The 27067-nt window shown below is 41.4% G+C and overlaps 1 protein-coding gene across 3 annotated transcripts in view; it reads right to left on the bottom strand.

The window, feature by feature from the left end:
* Positions 1-21204, bottom strand: part of SHTN1 (shootin 1) — a 64904-nt gene extending 43700 nt beyond the window's left edge. For 2 of the 3 annotated variants that reach the window (XM_086751965.1, XM_086751964.1), the window contains exons 1-3: positions 21034-21204; positions 11066-11118; positions 3962-4022 (exon numbers count right to left, since the gene is read on the bottom strand). In XM_086751965.1, the coding sequence (XP_086608091.1) occupies positions 3962-4022; positions 11066-11118; positions 21034-21091 (172 nt within the window). In that variant the 5' untranslated portion in view covers positions 21092-21204. Of the gene's footprint in view, positions 1-3961; positions 4023-11065; positions 11119-12739; positions 12778-21033 lie in introns of those variants that run through there. The other variant, XM_086751966.1, reaches the window with a different exon arrangement.
* Positions 21205-27067: the final 5863 nt, after the last annotated feature.

The raw sequence follows: 27067 nt of genomic DNA on the forward strand, positions 1-27067 counted from the left end.
CAAGTTTACTAGGGAATGGAGAAAGGAGTTACGTGACCAAACGCTCCATGTTCGTAGTGCCTCCTACAGCACATTAAGCAAAATCACTAGCACAGGACAATTCCTTCTGGTTCTGCCCCATCAGCTTTGATGCTCACTGCAGCAGCTGGGATACACTTTGATGGCTGCAATCCTGATGGAAACTCAACACTGCTTGCACTGCTCAATTTTTGACAACCTCAGCTGAACAGCCTAAGTTCTGTATTACTATATGCCTGTAATGTCCAAACTGTTCCTTGTTTGAAGTGTCTCTGTGCTTGAGCATGCCCCAAAATAAGCACTGTGGTCTCACGCCCTGCCTTCGCAGTCCTATGCAGATTCAGACACCACTATGCACACATGGACACAATCTTCTATGAGAGCAGGGCTGAGAGTAAGCTGCCTGACAGCATATGAAATACATGGCTGCGCTACTGTATTTGACGTCACAGCTGGAAGAGCTAAAGACACATCTGTCCTTTGCACTTACAGGATCCCTACTACCGCAGTCAGTATATATCACTATGTCAAAGACACGCAATATTCTTAGAGTGACCAAAAAGCTACAGAACAAGTCTTATTTTGTAACATAGGATACGGATGTGAGGTAAAGGACATTTAAAAGCACAGATGCGTTTTGGCTTGCAATTCCCCTCAGCTTCCAACAGTACATAGGTACTTATGTGTTGAAAGTCATCTCCTAAGCAACAAGCTTCAAGCCGTACACGGGATCTGGAGCAAAGCAGGAAATCCAACAATAGATTCTCATTTCTCAGGCTAGCACCTTGCTCATTGATGCAACTTCTCCTTGGCTCCTGGCACCCTCATTCACCCTAGGCAGCAGCCAGGACCTCAATCCTGCAAGTTATTCCATGGTGCAGATTCCTTTTCAGCTCAATGCCAGGATTTCAATGTGCGGAAAGGACTATTCACAGCTGAGCAATACTGTGGAGCAGGAACAAGGCTAGAATATAGTGTAAATGGGGGGACTTTTTCTAGTTATCTCCTTTCATTGTCATGAAGATAAGCTTTAAAAACTAGTGATTTCATACCACTAGGTAGAAAGTCCTGCCTGTCCTCTTCCAAGACCTTTGCCTAAAAACTGAGGAGAGATACATAAGTTCTCTTTGATATCCAGAGGTCATCTTATTGACTACAAAACAAGACTTTACGACAGGAAAAAGCAGGCTGCTACCAAGTGTTATTTCTGCAGTTTTATTGATACTTAGTCAATATTAACTAAGATTTTCATTAATAACATAGGAAACCAGTTATGAAACCAGCAATACATTTGACTTAGCTGTCAAATCAGTAGCTGCATGCAAGAAACGAGTTCTACAAAATATGAGCAGCCAAAACAAAAGAGCAGAGCAGAGTATTGGGAAAACCTGGTCCAAAAACCACATTCACATGAAGTCTTCTAACAGCAGAGCAACACATCTTTCTTGGTTGTTTTATTTCAATTTTTGCTGATTTTGGATAAATTATCTGCCCCAAGCATGCCATACCAGCTGCTACACTTAATTTGGAGGAAAGGAAAAGCTTCAAGTAGTACATGTTCCTATCTCTTCTGTTTTTATTCTGCGTAGCTCTGGGAATTTGGAGTAATGAAATGCTTTGGGCAGGATGAGGGAGTAGTGGAGATACAGAGCTGCTCCCATTTCACAGACAGGAATCTAATGGCCTCAGACAAGGTTAAAGTTAGGAAACAAGGATTGGGCTCAAATGGCAGAACTAGGGATTACTCTTGCTTCATTTAAACTTAATTAACCTGCAATTATGATTAACTCAGGGGAAAAAAAAATCTTTCCAAATTAAATACAAAAATATATTATTTCCTAAGTCTGTCCAAAGTTCTTATTATGTCAATATTAAAATTCATAAAGCAGCACTAAGTGGCCTGAAACATCTCTAACCTTGACAGTTTTTTTTCAGGGGTAATAATAATCCGCAGCAAATGCAGGCCAACCAAAAACCACTTAACTAATTAGTAGTTGCAGTCACCGAGAAAACATGAATCAACACTGTTATTACAAGTGGCACATTTGAGTGGCATCTAATTATGACTTGATGAGCACGATACTTGCATTATCAACATTACTACTGCATCCCATCAGGGACTAAAAGCCGCTGATGGCATTGACTGCGAGAAACTCCCACTCAATGGTACTTCAGCACCCAACAATCTCCTTGGCAGGGGCACCCTCACTAAATGACATGTTAAGCGTAATTACTGGTAGACATTGTAAATAAACAGGATTGGAAGTGAAAATTGTACCAAGTGCATAAGACACAATCTGACACATTGGAAGTGGCAGCCTTAATTGAGAGTTTCTTTGACTGCTCAAGATCATTTCAACTGCATTTCTCGGAGGACAGTGATTATAACTGTGGAGACAGACGGCATAATGGTATCAGCACTGCTGACAGAGCAGTGAATTAAAATGTATCTGCTGTTGTGTGAAAGCCTTGATGAGAGGTACAGATCCTTAGTGGTCTTATCATTATAACACAATGGTCATGTTGTCATCAACCTTGCTGGCTCCAATTGAAAAGAAATGATTGTGTGTTGAAGCTTTCCCCCCCACCACCACCTTCTATCTCTTGTGTTCAATAGAACCAATTTTCAGAGAGCTATGAAATCACGCAATAGGGCCTAAAATGCAGCTGCTTGGCATACAAACGGGGCCCCATTAAACTGGAATCACACACAATATGTGTTTATGCCAGGAGAACAAATAGAAGCTGAGTACAGGCCAAGTTTATTCACAGACACAAAGCCGATGTAGCTCTTCATCAATATAATTGCCTTTTATATTGTCGTTTAAATAATGGGCTCTATTATTGCCTTAAAATCCTAATATTCCTGGCATTTTATCACTATGTTTACAAGGTATGTCCTTTAAAAATGTGAAAGGAAGATAAAAGAAACCTATAAAATTTTACAACATCAAATATTACTTCAAATTTTAAGTCTTAACTACTTGACATTTTCTGCCACACTCTGGTATTCCTCGTATCATAACAAAAACAAAACAGACTGTAGATTTTTCCAGAGGAATTAGACTTCTTAGAAAACATTCTTGCCTCACAGAACAGTTACCCAAGATCATTTAAGGCAGTAGGTGATTCCTGTTGATTTTACATTATTTACCGTAATTGTATCATATGAACAATGATAAAATAGAAGTGAGCAAATTCTTCTATTAATGCAGTCTCACAGAAGTGTAGACCATGTGATTTCCTCCTCCTGCATTCACTTCATCCACATTTCTGACACTTCATCGTGCAGCTCACCATACTGGCACAAACCAGACGTAACAGACCACAATCCTATTGTAATTGTCTCTCCTAAGGAGCTATTCCACTAGGATACTTCCACTCCCATTAGATGTGCTTTGTTGCTGCCAGACACCATACAGTTTCAATAGAACCATTACTATAAAAGTGTAAAACTGAATATTGACATTCTCACAGCCCAGACAAGACGCAACTTGCTCTAAAAATTATCAAGAGACAGCAGTTCAATCTAAAAACCTTTATTGGTATATCTACACTTAAAGTAATTTTACTCCTCCTTCACAAAAAAAACCTGCCGTTATTAGTTATTATTATTATTATCAGCAATCTCAGGAATAGGGTCAAATCCCACTCAATCCAAGTATGTATCATTCAAAGAGTCACTTGCACAATCCAGGTGAGATAGAGCTGCATTTGTACCACTGTATTTTCACCACTTTGAACCTTAAGAATGGCTACTTGTGTCATTGTCTGACAATGGTCAAAATCTCACCGGATTAGCTCCTTAAAACAAGGCTTTGAAGGAGAAACAGCAAGTGGACCTGAATCTTGGCATTATTAACACTGCTGTAGAGTATGCAGAGTGATGTTCATAACTCTCTATACCAAAAAAAAAAAAATCCCACTAACATTATCAGCTTACTTTTCTGAAACTCCTCCAGTTTTTTGACAGCCTCATCTCGTTCTTGCTTGATTTTGTCACACTGCAGGAGAAGAGAAAATTGAAATGAAACACTGATCCCAGTTATTTAACTAGCAGTCAGTCACAACATGCAAAATCAACAAAGATCAACTGCCGACACAATAACGTATGGAAGCCTATCAAAGCATCGTTTCTTTTTGCTGTCAGTCATGCAAGATCAATGGAAACTATGCATAAAAAATTCATTACCTAGAGTATTTCTTAACCAAACTGGTAAGTTGTACTTGATTTTAGGTTCCAATTCAGAGCTACTCCAAAAATACTCTAGAAAAACCACACTACCCAAAACTGATATAAACAGTCATCCATGTTCCACACAGTAGTAAAAGCAACACTTTGCATGTCAATATGCTTTAAGTCCAGTTCTTTAACACAAACAGGTTGGAGAAGAGGCCTACATTTCTGTACCTACCACGTGCAAGAAAAACCTCAAAGCCAATAAACAAGGACATGCTGTTCAGTTTCATAACATTATGAGCAAAGCTTTGGCCTTGAAGAGGAGAGGACTCTCATTTTCACACTTTCAGGATTTTCCATCACCCCACTTTTATTAATTTTGGGTTAATCCTAATACTACACTTGGCTGCAATCACTGAGCTTATGATGGAAGGGTGGAAGAGAAAGAAAGGGACATTAAATATTATAAAATAGACATTACAATACACATATAGACATACATAAATATTATAAATAGACATTACATATTTTTATTTAAGAAAACTCCTTCTACAAGCAAATGAAAGAACTCAAAGAAATGAGTAAACTTCACAGGAGACACAGTCAGTGATTAACCACACTGTGAAAAACACATGACCCGGAGGGAAGTATGACTGGCACACAACGTGTCTTACACACACGGTGTACCAGACATCCTTCCTCACAGGCAGCTCTGTATGTTCACAGTAATAAATCAACGTAAGACCATGAGTTAACTTCTAGAAAAGATCTGTGTGACAGAGCTCCTTACAGTGTAACTGCAATTACAAGGAAGGTCACTGGAACAGAACTGGGGAAAAAAAAACCTGACATGATTTTGCTCGATTTTCAGTTTTTCCACATGAGGACCCACTTTGAGTTAGCTGGGAAAGGAGCCTGCTGTTAAGTAACAAGAAGGGGGAAAGTCTGATTCAAAGGCAGCCAAATTCAAGAGAGCCCTTCTATCAGCTCCAAGGACCCTGGATGAGGCCCAAAGAAGGATCTGCTCTTGGGCAAGGGGAGGATGCCATCGGTGTCGCATCAGGGGCAGACTCCACACAGGCTTTGGAAGCCGCTGCTTATGGCTATCTGTGGGAGCAAAAGCAGCTGCATTCAAAAAGCAATTTCTCTTCTCGTGGCACTGGGGTGACGATGCAAGGGACAGCGGCTGAGTAGCGGGGATAGGTAAGTCACCAGCTGCTGTAAAACCAGGTTTGTGAAACAAGGCAGGGTTGCAGGAGTGAGAAGTGCTGAGCAAGTGGCACTGGACAAGGACTCACCTTTTCATCTGGCCCTGTTAACAAAGAACCTGTTTAAAGAATCTTGCACAGGAGAAGTGGGGAAGAGAAATCTGCGCATGAATCTTGCTGCTTGTTGCTATCCCTCTCAGCTTCCTCAGCAAAAATTTCCCTTACCTTACTAGCAGAAGTGCAGTCTAAAAACAGAAGGCAGTAAAAAACGCAGAAAGAAAGTATTTCTGATTGTTCCTGCGGAGCACAGCTCCGCTGCAAAAGGAGGATCCGAGTGAGCTGCTGCCTCTTCGCATTTTACAAGAGAGACGCTGTAACCACACTGGCATACTTCACCCACAGATTTTTCTGCACGATGCAAGCTTTCAGCCCACTGCACATTAAGCGAGCAAGCGCTTTTAATGATCTGTTTAAAAACCAGGAAGATTGGCATTTTAAGGATCGGATCTGTTGCCTGTGGAAGTCAATAAGACACTTTCCTACTGATGGAAACCTTGATGTAGAGGACACAGTACGCTCCCTGTCCCACTTGTAGGAAAAACTCCTTTTGAAATCCTCCAGCAACATGCCACAGAGCGTAACAGCTTTCCCTGTGCAGTGAAAGGGGAAGTTAAATGACCTATTCCACCTCACCTTGACTGCTGTTTGCAGAGAGCGCTCCATTTGGACTACAGCAAGCTGACTATTCTCCTGACAGCTACGCATGTTTCTCTGCACAATCAGGGCCTGCAGGTTTGGGTCTCTGCAGAGCAATTCCTGCTCCCAGTTGCAGCTTGCGGCCTTGCAGTATTTTCCTTTCGCTGCTACTGTGCTTCAGAATGAAAGAGCAGGAAGAAAAGGAGAGTAGGAGATTGTTGCCCTTGCTGAAATGATCAATGGAAAGCACTTTGCCTTTTGTCTTGCAATCAAACCTGTGCAAGTAAAGCTGTTACAAGTCCTACCAAAAAACTCTACTTCATCTCCGATTTATCTAAGTGTTAGAAGGAGTTGAGATCGTCTTTAACTTTTTGCACTGTTTCAAACTGGAAAGTTACATAAAGAAAGTATTCATATAAATCAATTAAGTTTCATAACAAAAAACACTGTCATCCTTTAAAATAAATTGACCTTACCTTTAAAACAGGAAAGTTTTAAAATATCAAAATTTAGAAATGTTTGCTGCTCTCAAAAAGCTGCACAGAAGCCTTCAAATTTCACAACCACCCCACTTTTCAAAAAAGCAACTAGAGGCATGTACAGCAGACTGTTAATTGACAATACTATCACTAATTCTAAATGTTAAAAGGCAAATAGCATAACATTACTATATAATCTACTGTTCACTTTTCACATTCAAGTGCACACAACTGTTGAGGAGAAACAATTTTCAAGTATTTACCAAATTTCCTCTTGTCAGTATTAACAGATAGCTCCATACTCAAGAGTACCCCCAAATGAAAAAGAAAAAGTTGGTAACTCCTGGTTTGTCAGTCATTTTTCTGTTTTTAACTTTATTTTGTTAAATATTCCAGCTTCTCTGCAGAGGAAAATGAGAATTTATACCATTTTATTGACTATAATTTAAATCAAATATTTATAGCACCATTATTCCAATAAAAACCACAGGTAACAGACAATATTCCCATTCTAGTCCTGAACTATCTATAGGAGTCAACGATAATGCCTTGTCAAAAAAGGATATTGCATCTGTATTTTTAGAAGTTCAGGAGCTTTACAGATCCCACTCAATTAGATTTTTACCTTCTAGGTACACAGGATACAAGGCAATACTTCAGTATGGAGAACTGATATACTGACCACAAGTAAATCACGCACATGTCAAAGATCAGTGTTCAAACCAAACACTGCATATACAGTGAAGTAAGACAGTAGTACATGAACCTGGCCTGTGCCTGGAATTAGCATAATACCAGGACAGTATCATGCCACCGCGGGAACCTGACACTACAACGGGATATTGGGAAGTTGACGCGCATAACTACCTGGAAGCCTGTGGATACACAGTCTCCGCACACCCGCTCCCACCAGCTTAATGACTCTTTGCCACTAATTCCAGGGAAGCCTGTGTTTCTTGTCTATTCTCTTCTAACAGGCTTCTTTTTTTTGCCAACTATTTTGCACATAAGCTCCTACTGACTACAGTAAAGGGCCTTCAAAGGGCAAAAACAAGAAGGAGATTGTTCAGTCCAGATATTAAGATGCAAGAAGTTCACATAGTAGCCATATAGTCGGTTAAGCCATTGCTAAGCAACACAAGATACATTCTTTTCCATTTACATAGATTGTTAAATTTATGCAGGTTTAATGCTTGTTCTAAAATCATGAGTTCAGTACAGTGCTCAAAAGTATCCTCTGACATTTGCTATACTCTACTTAGAGAAAGAATGAGCATGTCATCAAGGCAGAATCCCTTCTCCATTCCCATTTGGTGACAAAACATATAATCTACTCTATACATGTGCTTTAACACAGCAAATACCATGAATGATGTATCAAAGATACAGTATTACACCTACTGTTTTGGAAAGCTGTCTTGCTTCTTTTTTTCTTTTTCCCCCTACTGGCAGCATGACAAAACACTGTCAAAACCAGTGTTCAGAGTCATTTCTGTCTGATTAGCAAGTACTCAAATATTTATTCATGATCTGACTCTGAATACGTCAGAACTGCATATTAAGTTATCCACATTTGTGTGTGACTGAGCGCTAGTTATCTGTTTTGGGGGGATTGGCATGCATGCATGCTTAGTTGGCTACTTCAATTAAAAGGATGACCTAAAAGAAGTAATCTGACAACGTCATTTTTGCTCCAGATTTTGAAAGTGTTTAAAAATACTAATAAAAAAAATATGCCTGCACCAACTTTGCCAGAGACCCCACTAGAGGTCTCCAAATTGGTAGTTTAGCAAGGCAACGAGGAAGAGACACTGCAGATGAGAGATTTTACATTTTGCTCCTGAATTTGCATGGTTATTAGCATCCTTTTAAGAAGCAATGCTTTGAACAAAGTAGCCTACATAAAAGTCAATTTACTTTCTAATCATAAGAAAAAATAGGGAACAAAGAGCATAAATTTTCAAAAATTAAAATTACATCTTATTTCAAGTTAGCTGCCTGTTATGCACCAAGTTCCATGTTTCTAATATAAACTAGGATCATTTCTCCATGACATAGCTCAGAGGTTTCAGAGGCATACAAGTGTAGCGGTGACTCAGAAAAAAAACTCCACCAAGTGTATCAAAAGCACATATGTACGTGCTAACTCCTGTGTGGTACTTTCCAGAAATAGTATGCAAGTGATTTTCTAAAAAAATTCTCTCTTCTCTTCCTCCTATCGACGCAATCGTGTGGCCACAATGAATAAAGAGGAAGCTATTTGCTTACACTCATACTAACAGTGGTAGAAACCAGGACAGAAGTTACCCACAACTTCCCAGATCCACGGGCAGAGATAGGCTGTGCTCTACATACTTCCTCCAACATTAGGTTTGATTCTGCAAAGCATAAACTAAGACATAAAGTTAGAGGGACACTAACAAGATTTCAGGATTACCTAGCCCTGCAATAACATAAGGAATAGTTTATTTCAGTATTGGCACTGTAAAAAAACATAACCATGAACTCTGTATCAGTAGATTCTTTTTTTTGTAGAAGAAATGCACTTAGGGCCTCACACTTAACCACTTGAGTCCAAGCACTTAAACAATTAAGAAGGACTGCTTACACAAGCACACCAATTTGCAGGATGGAGGTTCTTGGATGGAGAATACTTGCATAACAACTGAAAATCCTCCAACCCTGAGCACATGGGGATTACATCCCCAGTCGGGCAAATTAGTTAAGCACGTGCTCAGGATTGGAGGATTTTCAGTTGTTACACAAGTAATCTGAAAAACAGCATACCAACCTTCAGAAGAAACACACGGGAGTGGCTAGAGATATGCAGTTACAGGAAAGAAGTCTTGCGAGAAACAGGAGCAAGGAAGAAAGAAGAGCAGAATGCAAGAAACAACCTCAAAACATCTCATTTCATCTCCATTTTGAGAACAAAATTTTTCATTGGAATTGTGGAGGGCAGAACAAGCTGAAACCACATGCAGCTGAGGAAGTCCCCAGGCTGCAAGTGGTTTGGAGACTAGAAGACTACTCTGTGGAGGTGTTAGACGTGCTCTTACACTCTTCCCTCTCTGTTGCTGTCAGAGACAGGATGCTGAGCTAGATGGACTCTTGGTCTAATTCAGTTTTATTCTCCTTTTCTTCAGCAGTAGGAGATGAACTGCTATCGTCTTCTGAACAGTGAAAATAAAGGGCAGATTTCCTGGGACATCTGAGACTCTGCTATAGGACAGCAGAAAAGGGAATGCAGCAACAAGCACAGTAAAGAAGAAAAGGTCGGTGGGAGTGAAGCACAATATACTGAGCTCAGCAGAAATACACATAGCCCTTGCTGAAGCGCAATGTGAAGATAAGCTTCAAGTTTTATTTAGTAATGAGAAAGTAGTTAAGGACAAGGTCTTCCCAACACAGCCTTGAATTGCAATGTTTCTAACAACTGAACTAAACGTGACCCTTCAGAAATGACTTCACAAAAAGCTAAATTAAACCTACATGCCTTGGTAGCTAACAGGGATTTGAAAACCAACATGTTTACTGCATCTTCAGCTCACTAGTACTGGAGAAAGGAGAATTTTCTGTTTACAGTACAGTGTAGCACTGACTCCTCTGCCTTCCTCACTATCTAGAACTGATAAGAGGCTTTTACTGGCCACAGTTCCTTTTGGCAGATATCTGCTAAAAACCTTTTACACATTGACATGGATTTATGCAACACAACTCTGCCATCAAATCTCTCAGAGTTCTCCGTTCCTGTTGGCTTCCTCACAGAAAGCAAGTGTGTTGAATGAACAAGAGTCCTGGGTGAGAAGAGCCACCTTACCGAATGTGCTTGATTTTACTACTAGGAAGACAACGTATTATAATTACAATGAACAATCTAGAAAGCAATCATTATTTCTTACTCCAGGATTACTGAACATTAAAAAATGAAGCCTGCAGTAACGTACGAAGTACAGCCCATACATTCAAAGCCTCTTTTCAAGTTTGGCAGGCAGACAGATTTCACAGAAGGGTATGGGACATGCTGCAAATCTGTTCTATGCTGCAGTACCATTCTGCAAGTTGAGATAAGATATCTTGCTCTCCTATCAAAAGTTGGGGGGGGTTGGGGAGTAGGGCAGGGAGAAAGACTTCAAATACCTTCAGAAATCATATTCCTACATTCTGAATTTTCAGAAGGGTTTTGTGAAGGGAGGAGTTGTTCTATGCTCACATTGTAACTATATGCAAACTGGCTATGGCAGCAATCAGTTAAAATATATATCTACATATTTATAGCAACTTTTCTGGAGTGGGACAGCTAGAATATCTGCTGGGAGTTGCATTAATTGCTGCTTAATACATATAGGTATACAAGCAGTACTTACAAGTGACACTGTTTTAAGTCAACATCTGAGCTCACAAAACAGACAACCTTCCATATCCAAGAAGGTATTCTGATATTTAGCATTTTAGTATTAAAGAAATAATCAGTTGATACAAACCTCCGCTTTCGTTTTCTTATTCTCTGCTCTAAGCTCTTCATATTCACCAATAGCTGTACAAGGAGAAAAAAAAAAAAGAAAAAAAAAGAAAAAGGTTAATATTGCAGCACTTCCTTTATCCAAATTAGCTCTCCATTTCATTCAATTTAAAGCTCTTCCAGCAATCTACACAGACTTCTTAAATAACATGGGTGATACACTTTATTAATAGCCTACGGATGAACTGGATATCCTTTTAGAACTGAAGTAATTGGAAAGTGTCCGAAAAAGATGGTGGCTCCCAAAACAATCAATTTCTGATCAATGAAGAGTTAAACAATCTTATTGATTGAGTTCAAAAATTACAAGGTGAATGTACTGGCTTGTTGTCACCATTTTAAACCCACACTGTCTGAGGTTACAGATCAATGCTAGAAAGCATAGTTAATGCAATACTGTTACACATATGTACCTCCAGAGTAGCTGAGCACCTTTATTTATTTATTAGCATTTTCTTCCAGGAAGAGTCCTATGAGAGATTTTTTTTCTTTAAACTCCACAGTGGAGACATGAAAAGATTGTACGATTTACCCAAGACCACAGAAGAACTCAGCTGTAGAGATCAGCAGGGAAAGAATCAACCTCCAGGATGCTGGAGGTCCATTGTTTCAAACCAGTAAATAATACACAGAAACAATTGATCAGCTACCAATTAAGCTTCCAGTTTACTGCGTATTTTTGTGTGCCCTTCTTAAACTTCTTATTTTACTACCTTAGAGATGTGCCATCATTGCCCCAACTTCCCAATTCTATTGTTCCTTCAGTGTGTCCGATATGGGCTGTTCGGCATCCAAGACCATAGAAATTTACTGTCGCTAGAAAGCAGCTGAATACACCTTCAAACATTAAAGAAACAAACCTTGCAAGGAAGAAACATTTTTCAGTCTAAGATGCATACTGCAATCTGAGAGGGCTGTTGACATCACTCTACATCTTATTCCAGCCCTCCATTCCCTCAGCATATCCTCAATTTTTTTTCTTGCACCTAACAGAAGCTACACTGGCATACAGGTGTTATTTCAAGCCAACTTAATTAAAAGTGGATAAAGGGAATGAATATATAGTTTTCAGCTGATGACAGCAGATACGTTGGAGTTTCACCGTAAACTTACCGCATTTTACCCCACACCTGAAGACATGAACAGGTAGAGTTTGATAGATTAGCCACCTGAAAACCTACTAGCCCTTTCTAGCTTTAGATAAACTTTTTCAAACAAGAAGCTCTTACAAACAGTGTAAAGTTACGCTTTACATTTGTGATGCCCTTCTTCTACCCCCTCCTCAGCATTCCAAAATCCACTGAAATAAAACTAATTGAACTCACTCCACAACATCACTATTCTGCTTGCCTTCAGCATGCCTATTACTTTCAGCAGCAGCACAGAAATACCTCAGATGTAAAAAAAAAACCCTCAAATTACTCTAATTCCTCTTTTCTCCAAGACCACTTCATTTTAGAGATGCAGGACTGAGGTACATGAAGTCTGGGATACAGATAGCACTATTAGCTCCTGGGCTAGTAACTCAAAACACAGGACTCTGCTCCTTGTGTGCCCTAAGCCATAGGGAAATAGCAAGACCCTGCAGACTATATTAACTAGAAAGGGAAAGTGAGGAAAGCTAGAAGTCTCTTACTCGGAATCTCAGCTCCTGTGTGACCAGCAAGGGTTAAAAAATTTAAAGCACTCTCCAAGAAAAAAAAAAAAAAAAATAAAACCACTGAAAGCAAAGTCATCATTTGCATGCAAACTCACAGAAAATCTAATAATTTAAGTAGATGAAAAAATCCTCACTCCCTCTCACCCAAGTAAAAAGGTGTATCTGAAGAGTAAAAAACCCAAAATCATGTCTCTTGAAAATGTGCCCTGCATCCCCACACCACTAAAATGAAAGTCTCCCATTCCTCCCTTTACTTCATCCCCACCTTTCCTTACCTAATCCAAGACCCTTACCCACCTCCTAGATTCAAGAAGCAGAAAAAAACAGCAGGCAAATGAACAGTGATGAAACAACACTGATGCAGTTGCTGTGAGAAAGGGCATCTAAAGGGAAACAACATATTTCCTACACAGCAACGTAAAAGCTATGCCTCTTGATCACTGTTCCACTTCTAAGCCATTTCTCTGTTCCCTTTAGGAAAACATGGGAAGAGATTTCTAGCATCCAGCTGCAAGAAAAGGAATGAAAATTGTATTAACAGACACAATTCAAGCTTCTTCATGCTTGAAAACTGCTAGTGCTTCCTTGTCTTTAAGGCAAACTCACACTTGCTATTCAATACTTTATAAATGACTGAAAAATGTAAATATAGATTTGCCCCATCCTTGGCAGCTCTCCTCACATGCTCCGTGAACCGAGAACTCTGAATCATCAGCCCTTAAGGCGCAGATACAAGAACAAGCGACCAAAACCCAAGGATATGAACTTACACAACACTCCAGCAATTCTCAGTAAGAGCTCACCTCTGAGGCTGAGAATTAAACTGCCTGGTCAGGGTAGCCTTTCCCTCTTGTACTACAGATGGTAACCCATGGCACATTTGTCATGGAATGCAAACACAAAATCATCAGCTACTTCACGCTGCACTCACAGGGCACCTTTCTGCAGTGCCCACCCCCTAACTGTCATTGCAAAACTGTTAGTTCTTCCTTGAACGGAGCTAATGCATAGCAAGGATCTGGTATCTTAAAATAAGACTGTTCCTCATGGATGGCAACCTCTAGATGATGCTCCCATATAGATCTCACCACTCAGATTTCCGGTTATGGATTTATTAAACACTAAATCCAGCAAAGAAACTGCTGTTTGTAACAGGCATGGAAACAGAAATAATAATTAAAAAATTACTACATAAATTTTCTGCTGTATATCAGATTCCTTGCAAAGGCAAAAGATGACTTCGAAATTATGAAGTGTGACTGGAAAGCTGGTGCCTTTTTTTCCTTTTTTTTTTTTTAACATTGGGAGGGGTTATCGTGAAGTTTTTATATGAAGTTTTTCAAGTGTTTCATGTACAATGAAGTTTTGAGGCCATCTCAAAAACCCAAAAATTAAAGAGTCTACATAACCTTCACTGAAGCACTAAATGGCATAAAGGTGACGACGATATCTTTGCCCTAAAACTACCCTAGAACAATTAATACCAGCAGCACTAGGCAACGCTTTACATGTTCCAAATCCCATATAGATTATTTAGCTGTAAAACCTCTTTGGTAGAATAGGAAGTATCACTGTCACCCTTTTATAGACTGACAAGGCATAAATGCTGTTGTACAAGGACTTCCCTAAACGTTCTCTGAGAGACAGGACTATTGTTTCTCCTTAATCTGTGAAGGCTTTCACACAATAGACACAACAGCACCTGAGCATCCCAAACCTTCTTACATCTCACCATGACTGATTCAGATTATGCTATATGTAAATTACTCTAGAATAAAGGTATCTCTTTCCAATAAATTAGTGGTGAATGAAACAAACAAGTGAAGATGCTTTACTAAAGGTGCCACTAAAATTCCAACATCATTTTCTCAAAGAATTAATATTGTAGCATATATTGATACTAAAATATACTCATTAGCTTCCTGTGAATCCCAAAGAACTACAATAAATATGCATCAAAGACCTCTTGAGATATTGTTGCTGTCTGATGCTAACTTAAGTTTATCCTTAACAGAACTATTCCTGACATACAGCAGTATTACATAAACAATTTATCATGATACAAATCACATTTCTTTGCTTCAGGCTATCTTCATGCAGTATGAGGGCAACACTGCAACTTCACTTCAGGACTAAGGAGAGAAAAAAGCTGGAAAAAGGAGAAGAGAACATAATATTTTGGGCTGTAGCTCTTAACCCACCCCAAACATACTCCCAGCCAACCCTGCTGGGAGCCAATGTGAGTGAGCACAGCATGCTCTTTCATAACACGACCACGCTCATGCACCAACTACTCACTCCACAGCTCAGAAGAGATTGTCCTGTCAACACGTATCAATGCGCTTTATCTGTATCAATTTAAGCAGGTAACTTCATACACAGAAGCTCCTTTAATTATACCTTAGTTTTTTGATTTTTAGTGTGAACCTCTGTCTCCTGAACATGGATTTGCTAACAGAAGATACGTATTATCTAAATTAGATGTTTTAGATATCAGATACTTATCATAGCTAAAAAGCACTTATTAGTAAAACAAGGTTATAAGGGTAGAAGTATATAATGACTGTAATTCATATTGAACAACAGAAAAGACACCTTTATTTTACACAGAGTGAGGTGGTGAGACTCTTCATACTCATTTTATTAAAAAAAAATTCATCAACCCCTTTTGTAAAGCTGTATATTAAAAAATACAAATTAAAAAACCAACCTTAAAAACGCTACATGCATATACTTTAGCACTTATATTGTAAACCAGAGTGGCCTTCAAGCAGATTGAGAGCCTTTCCATGCCAAATCAATGAGTAATGCCACTTCAGCATTTCAACCCTACTTATTTAATCAAAAAGTAAGTACAGCTGTCAAACGAAGCAAGCGTCATTCCACTATTTATGCTTTTAGACTATGGACCAGGCATGTCTTTGCTGGTACAGGCAACAGAAAGAGCTTACAGGGCAAGAAGTCCTTCGTTCCAGATGAAGCAAGCTATCCTAATGAAGTCATTTTTTTTCGTTGGTAGAAGTAAACAAACACTTGGCTTTTTGTAGGTTTGGATATATCATTAGAGAGAGAATTATCCCTGACAGCAACACTGCACCAGAAGCTTTAATGGGACCGCTGCCACCACCCTCTTCATCCCATTGTACTTGGAATAGGAAGAGTCAGGCCAAGCCTCTTCTACAAACCACCTCTCAAACACCCATGGTCTCCCTACAAACACAGCATGCACAAGACCTGTGAACTGGTATCAAGACCATAAACAAAAGTCAAAAGGGCTCAATTTTTCTCTTGTTCCTCTTTCAGGCTCAGAGATACCTTTTGCTAAACCCAGGCGATCTCTATTTTAAGCAGTGTGGCATTGGTAGCACCAGCCATGTGCAAACTATTTCAAACAGATGCCTGGGCAGCATCTCCTGGGCCTCCACAAAAGAGAGACAGAGCCAAGGAACAAGTGCTTATGGGCTCGTCTAAAGGTGAATGTGTGATGGCATTATACCCATTACTTCACAATGACTCCAAATCTTGAGTCAGAATATATAAATCTATTGTTAGGCCAAAAGCCTACAAGGCCAAACCAAGCTTTTGGTCACATATTAGTTGCACTAGCTGATACCTACAAGATTCAATTACCAAACGGTTCCTAAAAAAAATAAACAAAAATAATGTACGTAAGTATACAAAGGTAAGTGTTAAATACAAATACTCTAAGTCAGATGCTGTGTCTGTGTTTCCACATGCTTTGATTTTACTCAAATCCATAAAAGTATGTAAAAAGATTTTTTTTTTTTAATAAGATCCCAAATTTGCATCGTGCAGTCTTACAGCTTCCTGGAAACTGGTCAAGGAAATTAAACACACCATGGCCTGATAAAGCCCAACCACTAAGCTCACATCAAAAGACTTGCTTTCAGAAGCTTCTGAAAAACAGAAGAAACTGAAGTGGGAAATACTTTTAAACTCTAATAAATGAAGAAAACATTCAAGCAGGATGGGTTCTGCTGGGAAATGGGGACTGCTGTGTGTGAACACTCACAAACACAGGCACATGGGGAAAAAAAAATTAAATCTATAGAACAGGTGACTATAGAGGGGAACACAGCAGCCAAGAAGATATCCCAGCCTAAACAAAGAAATTCGTCAGGTGATAAAAATTACTCCTCTGCTACAAAGAATAAATTTGCCAAACCACATTAAGAGCTTGTCAATAGCATATCCTCAAAAAGTATTACTTTGAGATAGTGCTGTCAGATTGGCAGTCTGTTCCTTAGAAGACACATGGTATTCCCTTATTCAAAGTTTCTAACATTTTTAAAGTTGGGTTTTTTTTAAAGAGATCAAACATATCTTAACAAAAAAAAAAAAAAAAAAAACCAAACCAAAACAACAACAAAAAAAAAAAAACCAAAAAAAAAAAACCACACAGAGCCACAGCACTTGGGACTAGAAACTGGAAATAATCACACTTCAGCAAATTCAGCCAACAAGCACAGGGCAAGATAAGACCTCTAAAACTGATTAAGAAAATCCAGGCAATATAAACTTACCTAGTATATGTGTAGTTAACAGCAGTTGTTAACCACTGTAATTCAGCAAAGCAACCAGAAATGTGGCTATGACAGTGGCAGCTGAAGTGTAATTTGATCTAGTTTATAACTCTAGATGTTTTGGTTGCTGACTCCTGTTTTCAACTGAACAAAGAAGTGACCACAGCAGCAGATGACTATCTTTAAGGGTAAAGTACCAGCAGTGCCAATAAAACCGAAGCCAGACAAGGCAATCTTCCAGGCAGGTAACAAATCGCTGTTATGATGCAGTCAGGTTTACTACAGCTCCTTGGGTTCTACAACACAAGGCTTTGCCTACTTGATTTTGTTTTGTTTCAGTTTTAAGTCTTATCCATAGGAGTTGTAAGGGCCAGTTAAACAGAAATATACACTTAGTTAGGTAATACTAATATTTATAGCGGATCTGCTTTATCTAACTGAGCCATCTCGGAAAGCTATTCACAGGATTAATACTCAAACAACACTTTCAAGTTCTAAATATCATCAATAAAGAGATCACATTTCTTCATGATAATGACCTTAAACTTGGCAATGGAGGAAGCCAAAGAACAATCAGTATCAGGTATCTCAGTCTAACACACAGGACTTGGAAAATTCAGCAGAGGTGAAAGATAAGCATATCTTGCTCACAAACAGCTTCAGCGTCCTTGTTGTTGTTCAGAGCTCTGCCGAAGAGCCAAGTGAATTTGCTCAGACACCAGTCAGTGTCACAGCTGCCACCGAGAATCGAGCAAGCAGCTATGAAGCACCTGCCTCAGGTTCAATTTAGTGACTTTGTTTAGGGACAGTGTAAGCAGCAGTTGAAACGTGACAGCTATCAGCCAGGTACGCCGCTGTTTGCCTCCCCCTCTACCTTTTGCATCACTTCACAGCCAGTTTAGTTACCTGGTGTCAGGTGAGTTTCTCAAGACTAGAAAAAACACATCCTGAAAGAGAAACCAAACAAAGGCTACTGAACGAATATTCTCTGAAACTCCTCCAAATCAACAGGTATTTTTCAGTAACCTGACTACAGACCATAATATTATGGCACTCTGAAGCCATATGCCACTTCAAATGCAATAGAGATAAGACAAAATACAATAAGTTCATACACCCATTATCCCAAATATTCAGAGACAGCAGATCCTTCCACCAGCTGCATTTACTTCCAAAGTAATACTGTTCCCTACACCTGTAAGCAGTAAAGAAGAAAAAGAAGAGACTTATTTTTCCCTCCTTTTGTCATGCTGCCTCTGTTTAAGAGCATCCTAAAATTACAGGAGGAAAGTTGTTAGTATCTAAAATAGTCTTGTTTTGCTATCAGTAAGAATGGAGGGGAAACTATATATTCAAACTTATAGTACCTAAAGAGGAAGTACTTATGTACGGTAACAATATTTAGATCATTACTGTTAGGATAATTTTATGCATCTCATTACCTTTTCATCACTTGGACTCTTTACTTGTCAGACTTGTCAGACTCTGACACCTCAGACTAAAATTATTAAACATAATTTAACTTCTACTTTAACTACAGTATTCTACCATATTTTGCATTCTTTTAGATGCAAAACAGCATGCAGAAGAGTATCTTCAAAAGTTTTCCACTGGGTAACTTTTTGCCGATATAAAACAACTTTCTTGCCAGCCATACAATTACAAAAACATTTGTTAACCCCACAACAACATACTACAACTCCTACACTTGGGCACAAACATCCACCAAAACCAGTGCCTTACACGAGAAAGTCTGCTGACTACGGTTTCTATTTCAACAGCTTAAGTAGATCTGGGACAGCCAGTTCCTCAAGTTACACTAACTGTCCCTTGAACTAATTCCTGCAGTCCCGTAAAATTTCACTAAAGGACACTCAGCCTACTGGAGCAGAAGACTTTCAGACATTGGAACTGAAGCCCTAATCTAACCAATTTCAAGAGGCTAGGATTTCTCTGAAGAATAATTCAAACTTGCCTTTTTTGCAGCTGATCATTGTTATTTTAGCAACCATCCTTTTGGCACAGACAAGTCCTCTGGAGCCAACAGTACTGGAGGGAAACAGTCAGTCAGCAAAAAACCAGCTTTTTAGCCTTATTTTTTGGTCCTGTATTATCAAAACACATAACTATAACATTACCGTGAATTTTACACCCATTGAAATCCTTGTGAGACAGAATCCACCCAGTGTAGCTGGCAATCATGAATTTACAACGCTGTGTGTATAGGAACAATCAAAAAAGGAAGTGTCAAAGCAGGTCATAAACAGTTCATAAATATCCAGCTGAAATTTGCTTAAGAAAAGCTTCCGCTATACAGCAAAGGTGACTGAACGCATTTATGGTCAGAATGAATGACAGAAAAAACGGGCGCTGATCACAGCCCTGTAATTTCACTCTTTTACACAACTTTGTCCAACAGGTCCTTTCCAAACAGCTCCTCCCAGGCTGCTGGGAGACAAGGGGAACACAGCTGTCGGAATTAACAGCTGCGAATTACAGCGTTGGTACTCTGCACCTACTGCACATGAAGCTGTGAGACAGGAGGCACGCCGATCACTTGATGCATGCTCACAAGAAGATGTCCACAACTCAAATGTCTGGTAATGCTGGTTCTTCAAATGTTGTTTACCTGCTTAACTAGACAGGGTAGAAACTCTCCTGGACCAACCTGGTTTGCGGATAGACTGACCAGGGGAGTTAGGAAAGCAGGCTGCCTTTTGAGCATCCAAGCTCTTTTCCATGCCCTTTCTTGCAGAAGATGAAATATTAAAATGTTTTAGTTTCCTAGCCAAACTCACGAAGCTGAACACCTACAAAGCTGGACTTTTCTACAAAAGCACCAAGAGTGACTCACACGGGAAACCAGATCAGCCCAGGACAAGCACTTCCCTTCATTTACACTGGAACTACAAAGGCTCGACAGAAACTTACAGTGTATCAGGGCGAGCCCTGAATTATCAGTGGGAAGTTTGCACACTGACGGGGAGTGGGACGGAAGGTGTTTGATGGGTTGGGTTAGTATCAGATCTGGCAACGCAAAGTGAGAAACAGGACACGATGCCAGGTTAGGCAGAGCCGGGCACTCCACGTGAAGCTCGGCTCTACAGAGACACAGTGAGGCAGGTGGACTTTCACCTCCTGGAACCGGACAGACATCCGGGCTCGCCAGTACGTCGGACGGCTGGGAGATAAACATCTGCCGTCGGCCGTGCACCCCGTTACCAGCACACGGGCCAGACCGAACACTGGGCGGGAAGGCCTGGGTTGACAGCCCAGGTGCTGCAACACCTCAGCCCCCGGCCCTCACCCCAACCCACCATCGGCCACCGCGACACCCGCGCTCACCCTGCTCCCGCAGAGAGCACCTGTGGGGAGGCGAGGCTGCTGGGACGAGCACCGAGGGGAGCAGCCAAAACGTTTCAGTTTCCTGATTTTTGAATTCTTTTTGTTAAGGCTTTTCTCTGCTTAAACAGAGGCCTGGGGAGCAGAGGGAACGCGATCCCTGGGCCGGGGTCCGCCCAGGCCGCAACAGCCCGCCCGCCCCCCTCAGCCCGGCGCAGGCCGCGCCCGCCCTGACGCGCCCCTTCCCCGGAGCGCTCGCCGCCTCACGCCGCCCCGCGGCGGCCACGCTCCCGCCGGCCAAGCCCGGGCCCGCGGCGGCGGAGCCGGGAGGCAGCCGTTCTTTCCAGCGCCGGAGGCGGCGGCGGCGACGCCGTCCGCCCTTACCTTGGTCCTTCAGGCTGGTGAGGAGCTCCAGCTGCTTCTCCTCGTCGGAGCTGTTCATCCTGCCCCGCGCCGGCCAGCGGCTGCCCCCACTCCGCTCCGCCCCACCCCACTTATAGCGCGGCTTCACCTGGCTGCGGGCGGCAGCGGCCGCGGGAGCCCCGGGGCGCGGCGGGCGCGGCAAGCGGCCCGGCCCGCTCTGCACATGCCCAGACTCCGGCGGCGCCCCAGTGAGCATGTGCGGGGTGCGGGCACGGCGGCACCTCGGCCCGCGGGCGGGCAGCTGCCGGCGGGGTGGGGCACGGCCCGAACACGCGTGGGCTCGGGGTTCCTGTCCCACGCTGCCTCCTCCGCAGGCCGGGCAGGGCCGCGGGGGGCTGCTTTGGGTGTGAGCGAGGGGGTGAGGGGGGAAAAAATCCCACCAGCGGGCCACCGGTCAGAGGAGAGGTGGGTCCTCGTAGCCTCGATGGTGTGGTCACTGCGCCATCTGCGATGGCACGGGCACGGAGAGGCCATGACCACCCTTCCCTCCAGACCTGGGGCAGGCGTCTCCCGCCGGGCCCTCCGTGATCCGGGGGGGGAAGCCCTCCACATGCTCCCTGCCCAGCTGCGTGGGTTCTCAGTAAGCTTTTACCAAGTTTGTGTTGGGCAGCTTTCCACGTGTAGTTCACGCTCTGCCCAGAGGAATGGTGGGAGGACATAATAGTGCTACTTGAGTACCGTGGTACGAAGAAAGCTGAAAGGTTTTTTTTAAAAAGGAAAGAATTGGAGGGTTGCATTACTATTTGTGAGGTTCTGAGGGAAACAACTGCATGCCAGTTCCAGTGTCCGGCACTTAATCGCATAATTGGAACAACACGAGGGTGGAGGGCTTTGGCTGGGACCCTGCTGTGTTCATCTGAGAAGAACAGTTCTTCTCTCTGTGCTTCTCTGATGATCCCCGTGTGAAAAAAAAAGAGAGTATCCAGTGATGATCTCTGCATTAAAATCGTTACCCTACCCGGCTTATCCCCAGGCTGACACTGAGTGCACTGCAGAGTTTGTTTCTGCCTCTGGTTTTTTTTGCTGAACTTCAGTAGCGGTCAGCTGAGTGACCACAGTCTGCAGATTTGCATGGACAAAGGTACATCTGATAGACCTCCCTCCCTCCTTCTTTGCCAAACACACATCGTTCACTGTGGCAGGCAGGTCAGAAAACACAACATGTGGCAGCATTAGTTAGAAATACCTGGGACGGAAAGGAAAAAGAACGCACTGCAAAGAGTCCTCCTGCCTCCTTCTTCCCAGACTGCATCCTCTAGTCTTCTCGTCTTGACCTAGTAAACCTTTAAAACGTGAAGAGATTCCACATGGATGCTTTACAGCATTATCTGTCCTAGAGATAGTTAATAACACGTGTAGCATCCTGGAAAGAAGCCAGGAGATCCATGTGAGCTCTCCTGGTGTCTCATAAGCGTGGTATGCTCGTGTAAGGCAAGGGAGGCCACGCAGGGAAGTTCAAAAGCTAGCCAGCTTATTTTGAACTAGTCAGCACAAAAAACATTTAACTGTACCAAATGCAAAGTTATAAATTCATGCTCCTAAAGGTGGAGTCATACACTCTACCTCTGTATTATTAGATGGATAATGGGAAATTATCTTGGAAAACAAAGGCTCTGTAGAGGAAGTGGGAGGCAAAGTGCAAGTAATTACATATGTGCTGCCAGTAAGGTACCGCAGCAAAAGAATGAGATGTACGCTGACAGCAGGGGAAAAATTTCTTCTATGACATTGACAAGACCAAAATAAAGTTACTGTATCCAGTTTTTCAAAAGATGGTACAGAGGCATCTACGGAGAAAGCACAAGAGAAAAAAAAATACCTAAGGTTTGAGGAGAGTGCTTTGCAATAAGAGACCTCAAACCCTCCATCTTTTTAACTGAACAAAAAAAGGAAACAAATTCCATGATTATGTTAATTTCACAGGAGAAAATCTTCAATACCCGAGGGCTTTTCAGCCTAGTGGAAAAGAGTCAGCCAGAATCTGTGTGTGTAACCAGAAGCTGAACATAAAAACTACAAATACAGTCACACATCAATAAATGCCTCCATTCGAAGGAACACAGAGATCCTATTTAGGTCCTTGTAGTTCTGGGCTGACCTCAATTTCAAGTAGCCTCCACTTTAAGTCAGAGCAGTTTTGCCAGTGTTTTACTTTTTAGTGTCCTTCCTTGGACTGCCCGTTGGCTTCCCTTCAGCCACAGGTCTCATTCCAGGCCCCCCTTCCTATTGCTGATATCACCCCCCTCCGTTTCCAAACCAATGTCTTTCATGCAGCATAATAGCAGGATTTGCAAAAGAGTCATTGTAGGGTTGCTTACCCCTGCACCGTGCCAAGACACCGGACATCTTCGTCTTGCAACAATGTTCTGTCTGTTGTATGCAGCCAGAACAGGGCATAAAATCTCTTTGAATCTGCAGAGACAGTAAACAGATTCTTCCATTATTTTATTTATTTATTCAAATTAAAGTGTTACGGCTCTGTTAAAATAATTCCCTTCCATAGTTTCTATATTGTGGCTTCATATTGTTCTTACTTCATATTGTTCAATTAGACCTACATCAAGTTACAATACCTTGAAAAGTAAGCATTTAAAACAAGAATATGTAGACGCTTTTGGTTGCAATGGTAGGATGGGTGCCACTGCAACATCGTTCCTCAATTGTTAATCAAGAGTTGCTTTTCTTTTTCTAAGTTAACAGACAACAATTAACTCGATTTCTAAATTTGCTAATGGATCCTGCTATGCTCTAAGGATTTAATATCCCCAGAAATGTCTCCCTGGATCATCTATTCAGTTCACTGTTTCAGGGTTTTTTTTAAATAAGAGCTAATCCGTAATGCCTATTTCAATGTAATATAATGTCTACATTGTGATTTGATAACTGATGCTGTAAAGATCATAAAAGCCCTGAGCAGGCAACACAGCCATCCAACGTGGGATTTCACAGTGTTTAAACAGGGACTGGGTAGCAATTGCTTCCTTTATCAAAGAAAAGCAGTGCTTGAACACTTTGAACATATATAACCAGTTTCTAGTGATAGCATTTCAAGAATACTATTTCTTCTATGTTAAATGGGAAAGCTAAGACTAAAGATGCCTGAAAACTTGTCCAGCACAGCGTCAGTACCAGTGCTGGGGAAAAAAAAAATCAAGGATTGAGTCATTACCTACTGGACATGATATGTCATGGATAATCCATGTCCTTTGGAGATGAAAATTCAGATGGATTCACCGTATCTTTAGGTTCTCCCCATCTGTGCCTGTTCTAAGCCCTGGGATAGCTTTGTCACTTTGCAGAGAGCCTGCAAAGTTTTGAGAATCACAAATGATTCTTGGTAGGAAAATTGAAGAAAGATACAATGGGGAAGGCTAGAAGCACTGTAGAAATCGGGATTGAAATTCAGCTTTTGCCCAACTGGAGTGGTGATTTCAGCTGGGTATCATTCTACACAATGCTCAATTATGCTACATAGAAACAGTGATAATCAAGTGCATCAGGAAAATAAGTGCATAATTTCTGGAAGTTTGAGTAAATGAAAGTAATATGTGGCTGTGAAAAAAAAGACAAAATATGGAATCTAAAGAAGTACTTAAGACACACTGTGGTTTCTTCCTGCTGTGCTTGGCTGTGGTGAGACATCAGACAGAGGAGAATGCCAGCTCCTACTGCCACGCATCAAATAGAACCACAGACCTGTCGGGAAGAGCCTGCAGAGAGCCTGCGACGGGAGCTATCAGTTCTAAACGTAACCTGGGCCTGCAAGAACATAAAATGGTGTGTTTGGGGGGATCATTTCCTGTAGAGCAAACCAAGGGGAAGAGTAATGAAGGTCTTGGTATCAGGTAAGGATTTTTATAAAGTTTTGAATAAGCTGTCCTCGGTAACCGTTGTGTTGGAGAATTAGTGCAGGGTTTAAACTGGAAGAAGGGAGATGGGCTAAGTATTAAAAAAGGCTTTATTAGTGGAAACACTGGAATAGACTAAAAACAAGAGGGAAGGTGAAATCTTCAGAAGTATCTGACAGGTCGTGGTGACCAGTGAGTGTCTGTCCTTCTGATAATCTGTATAGGTGACAGGACTGAAAGCAAATGTACTACTCCCACTCCTCTCTGCCTCCAGCTCCCATCATTCACACCACGGCTAACTTCACAGAAGGCCTCCCCTGCAACCTTTTCAACTCTTTGCGGGCCATTTTATATCTCCAGGCAGCTCCACAGGAGCTGGTGATGGACTCTGACTCAGCTCTAAGGACAGGAGAGAAAACCAGAGCTGAACGGCAATGCCTCTTCCTCACCGAATCTCTCAACGTAGTAATGCAAACCGGATATTTGGAAGGGTTTGCAGAGCCTGTGTTTTGAGGAATGATTCAGTCTTCCTTTATCTCTGCTCTCACCTCCTGTTGTTCACAGATGATTATGTTTATCAGCTTTATTGGAAATAACACTCTGACACATTTGTTCAAACCCCTTTGTTGTTGTTATTCTCCTTGTAGCAGGTCAGATTTATTCTTTGTATCTCCTGCTCGCTGGGCCTCGTACAGGCCTGTGTGGGCTCACCTGTGGAAACAGTGTATGTGAATAAAACCCCAACATCTCCAACACCAAATGGCTAAGAAGGGAGCAGTGGACCTCCTCTGGATGGGAGAGAAGGGCGTTCTCTTCTGAAGCAGTGGCATCCATCAGTCCCTGCAAAGCCTAAATTAACTCTTGAGGATTCATCCCCCTCCTGTTGATGTGAGCTACCTTGTGGAGACAACTGTGACTACGGGCTGAAGTTACCCTCAGGGCATGACTACAGTCAGATGTTTACCACTTTCAGAGCAGATATATTTTGAGGGGGGGACCAGGGGGAACAAGGAAGAATAAACTACATAATCACTGTACAGATAAACAACTATTAATAAACTCTGTAAAAAAAAAAAATGAAATGGCAACAGCTATTTGAGTATATAATTAAAACGATGAGTAAGACTAAGCAGCTTATCTGCTGAGGTAATGTATATTTTTCCATCAAACCAATCAGTGCTGAATAATGAGTAGCATAATATATCTGGGTAAATATAAGCACTTCTTGTTTCCCTAAGATGACAACTGACTAATCAACACACATTCAAACTGGAGTATAAGTATGATTAAAAATAAAAACCCCAGATAATATGGATTCATTTGAAAATCTTAACTGTTTGATTAGTGAGACTGAGTTGTCCCCATCTAGGATGGCAAACATGTCTGTCTACACAAAAACAGGGACGAACTGATTGGAGCATAAATCAGAAGAAGATTAAGTATTTAGCATGGCATTTTAAAGCGCTCTAATTATACCATAATTAACAACGCTGCATATCTAATTTGCAACTATGAAATGTAACTACACAAATTGTATCTACCCGCCCTTCGTAGCAGTACGTTGTACTTTATGGATGCTCACCTTGTATAATTCAGTTGAAATAGGTGGTGCTTCTGTCTGCAACCACAGACAGGTGGTGGGTTTCACCTGCTGAGATGTGAACACCTGCCAACACATGCAAGGACACGTATTTAGAGATAACAAATAGCTCAGAAGGGATTCACTACGTTCCTACCAGCAAAATATGGGATCTCTTTTGCTTCCAGCCTGGCAGAGACAAATATCACACTAGAAACTGAGTTGCTCTCCAGAGCACTTTCCTGAGGTGGGGGACCCTGTTTGCGGTGGGTTGTATGTGCTCCTCTGGGGTTCTGCTCTGGTTTATTCTGTAGCTCTTTGGATAAAATAGACTGCCAGAGTAGATAAGAAGGGAGTTTGCATGGGAGAGTCCTTGCAAGAAACATTTTTGTGCCCTGTTTCTTCTTAGAAACTACATTACTGTGTTCACTCAGAGTATCTGAGAGTTGTTTTGTCCAGTTTGAGGGAAGGAATAGGCTGCTGACTGAGGCATCACTTCTTTAAAGCACTTGTAACACTTTTTTTTTTTTTGCTGTAGATACTATACCAGTGACCTGAGTCATTAAAA

The sequence above is a fragment of the Chlamydotis macqueenii genome, chromosome 7 (assembly GCF_036417535.1).
Source record: "Chlamydotis macqueenii isolate bChlMac1 chromosome 7, bChlMac1.mat, whole genome shotgun sequence".
Taxonomy (NCBI): Eukaryota; Metazoa; Chordata; class Aves; order Otidiformes; family Otididae; genus Chlamydotis; species Chlamydotis macqueenii.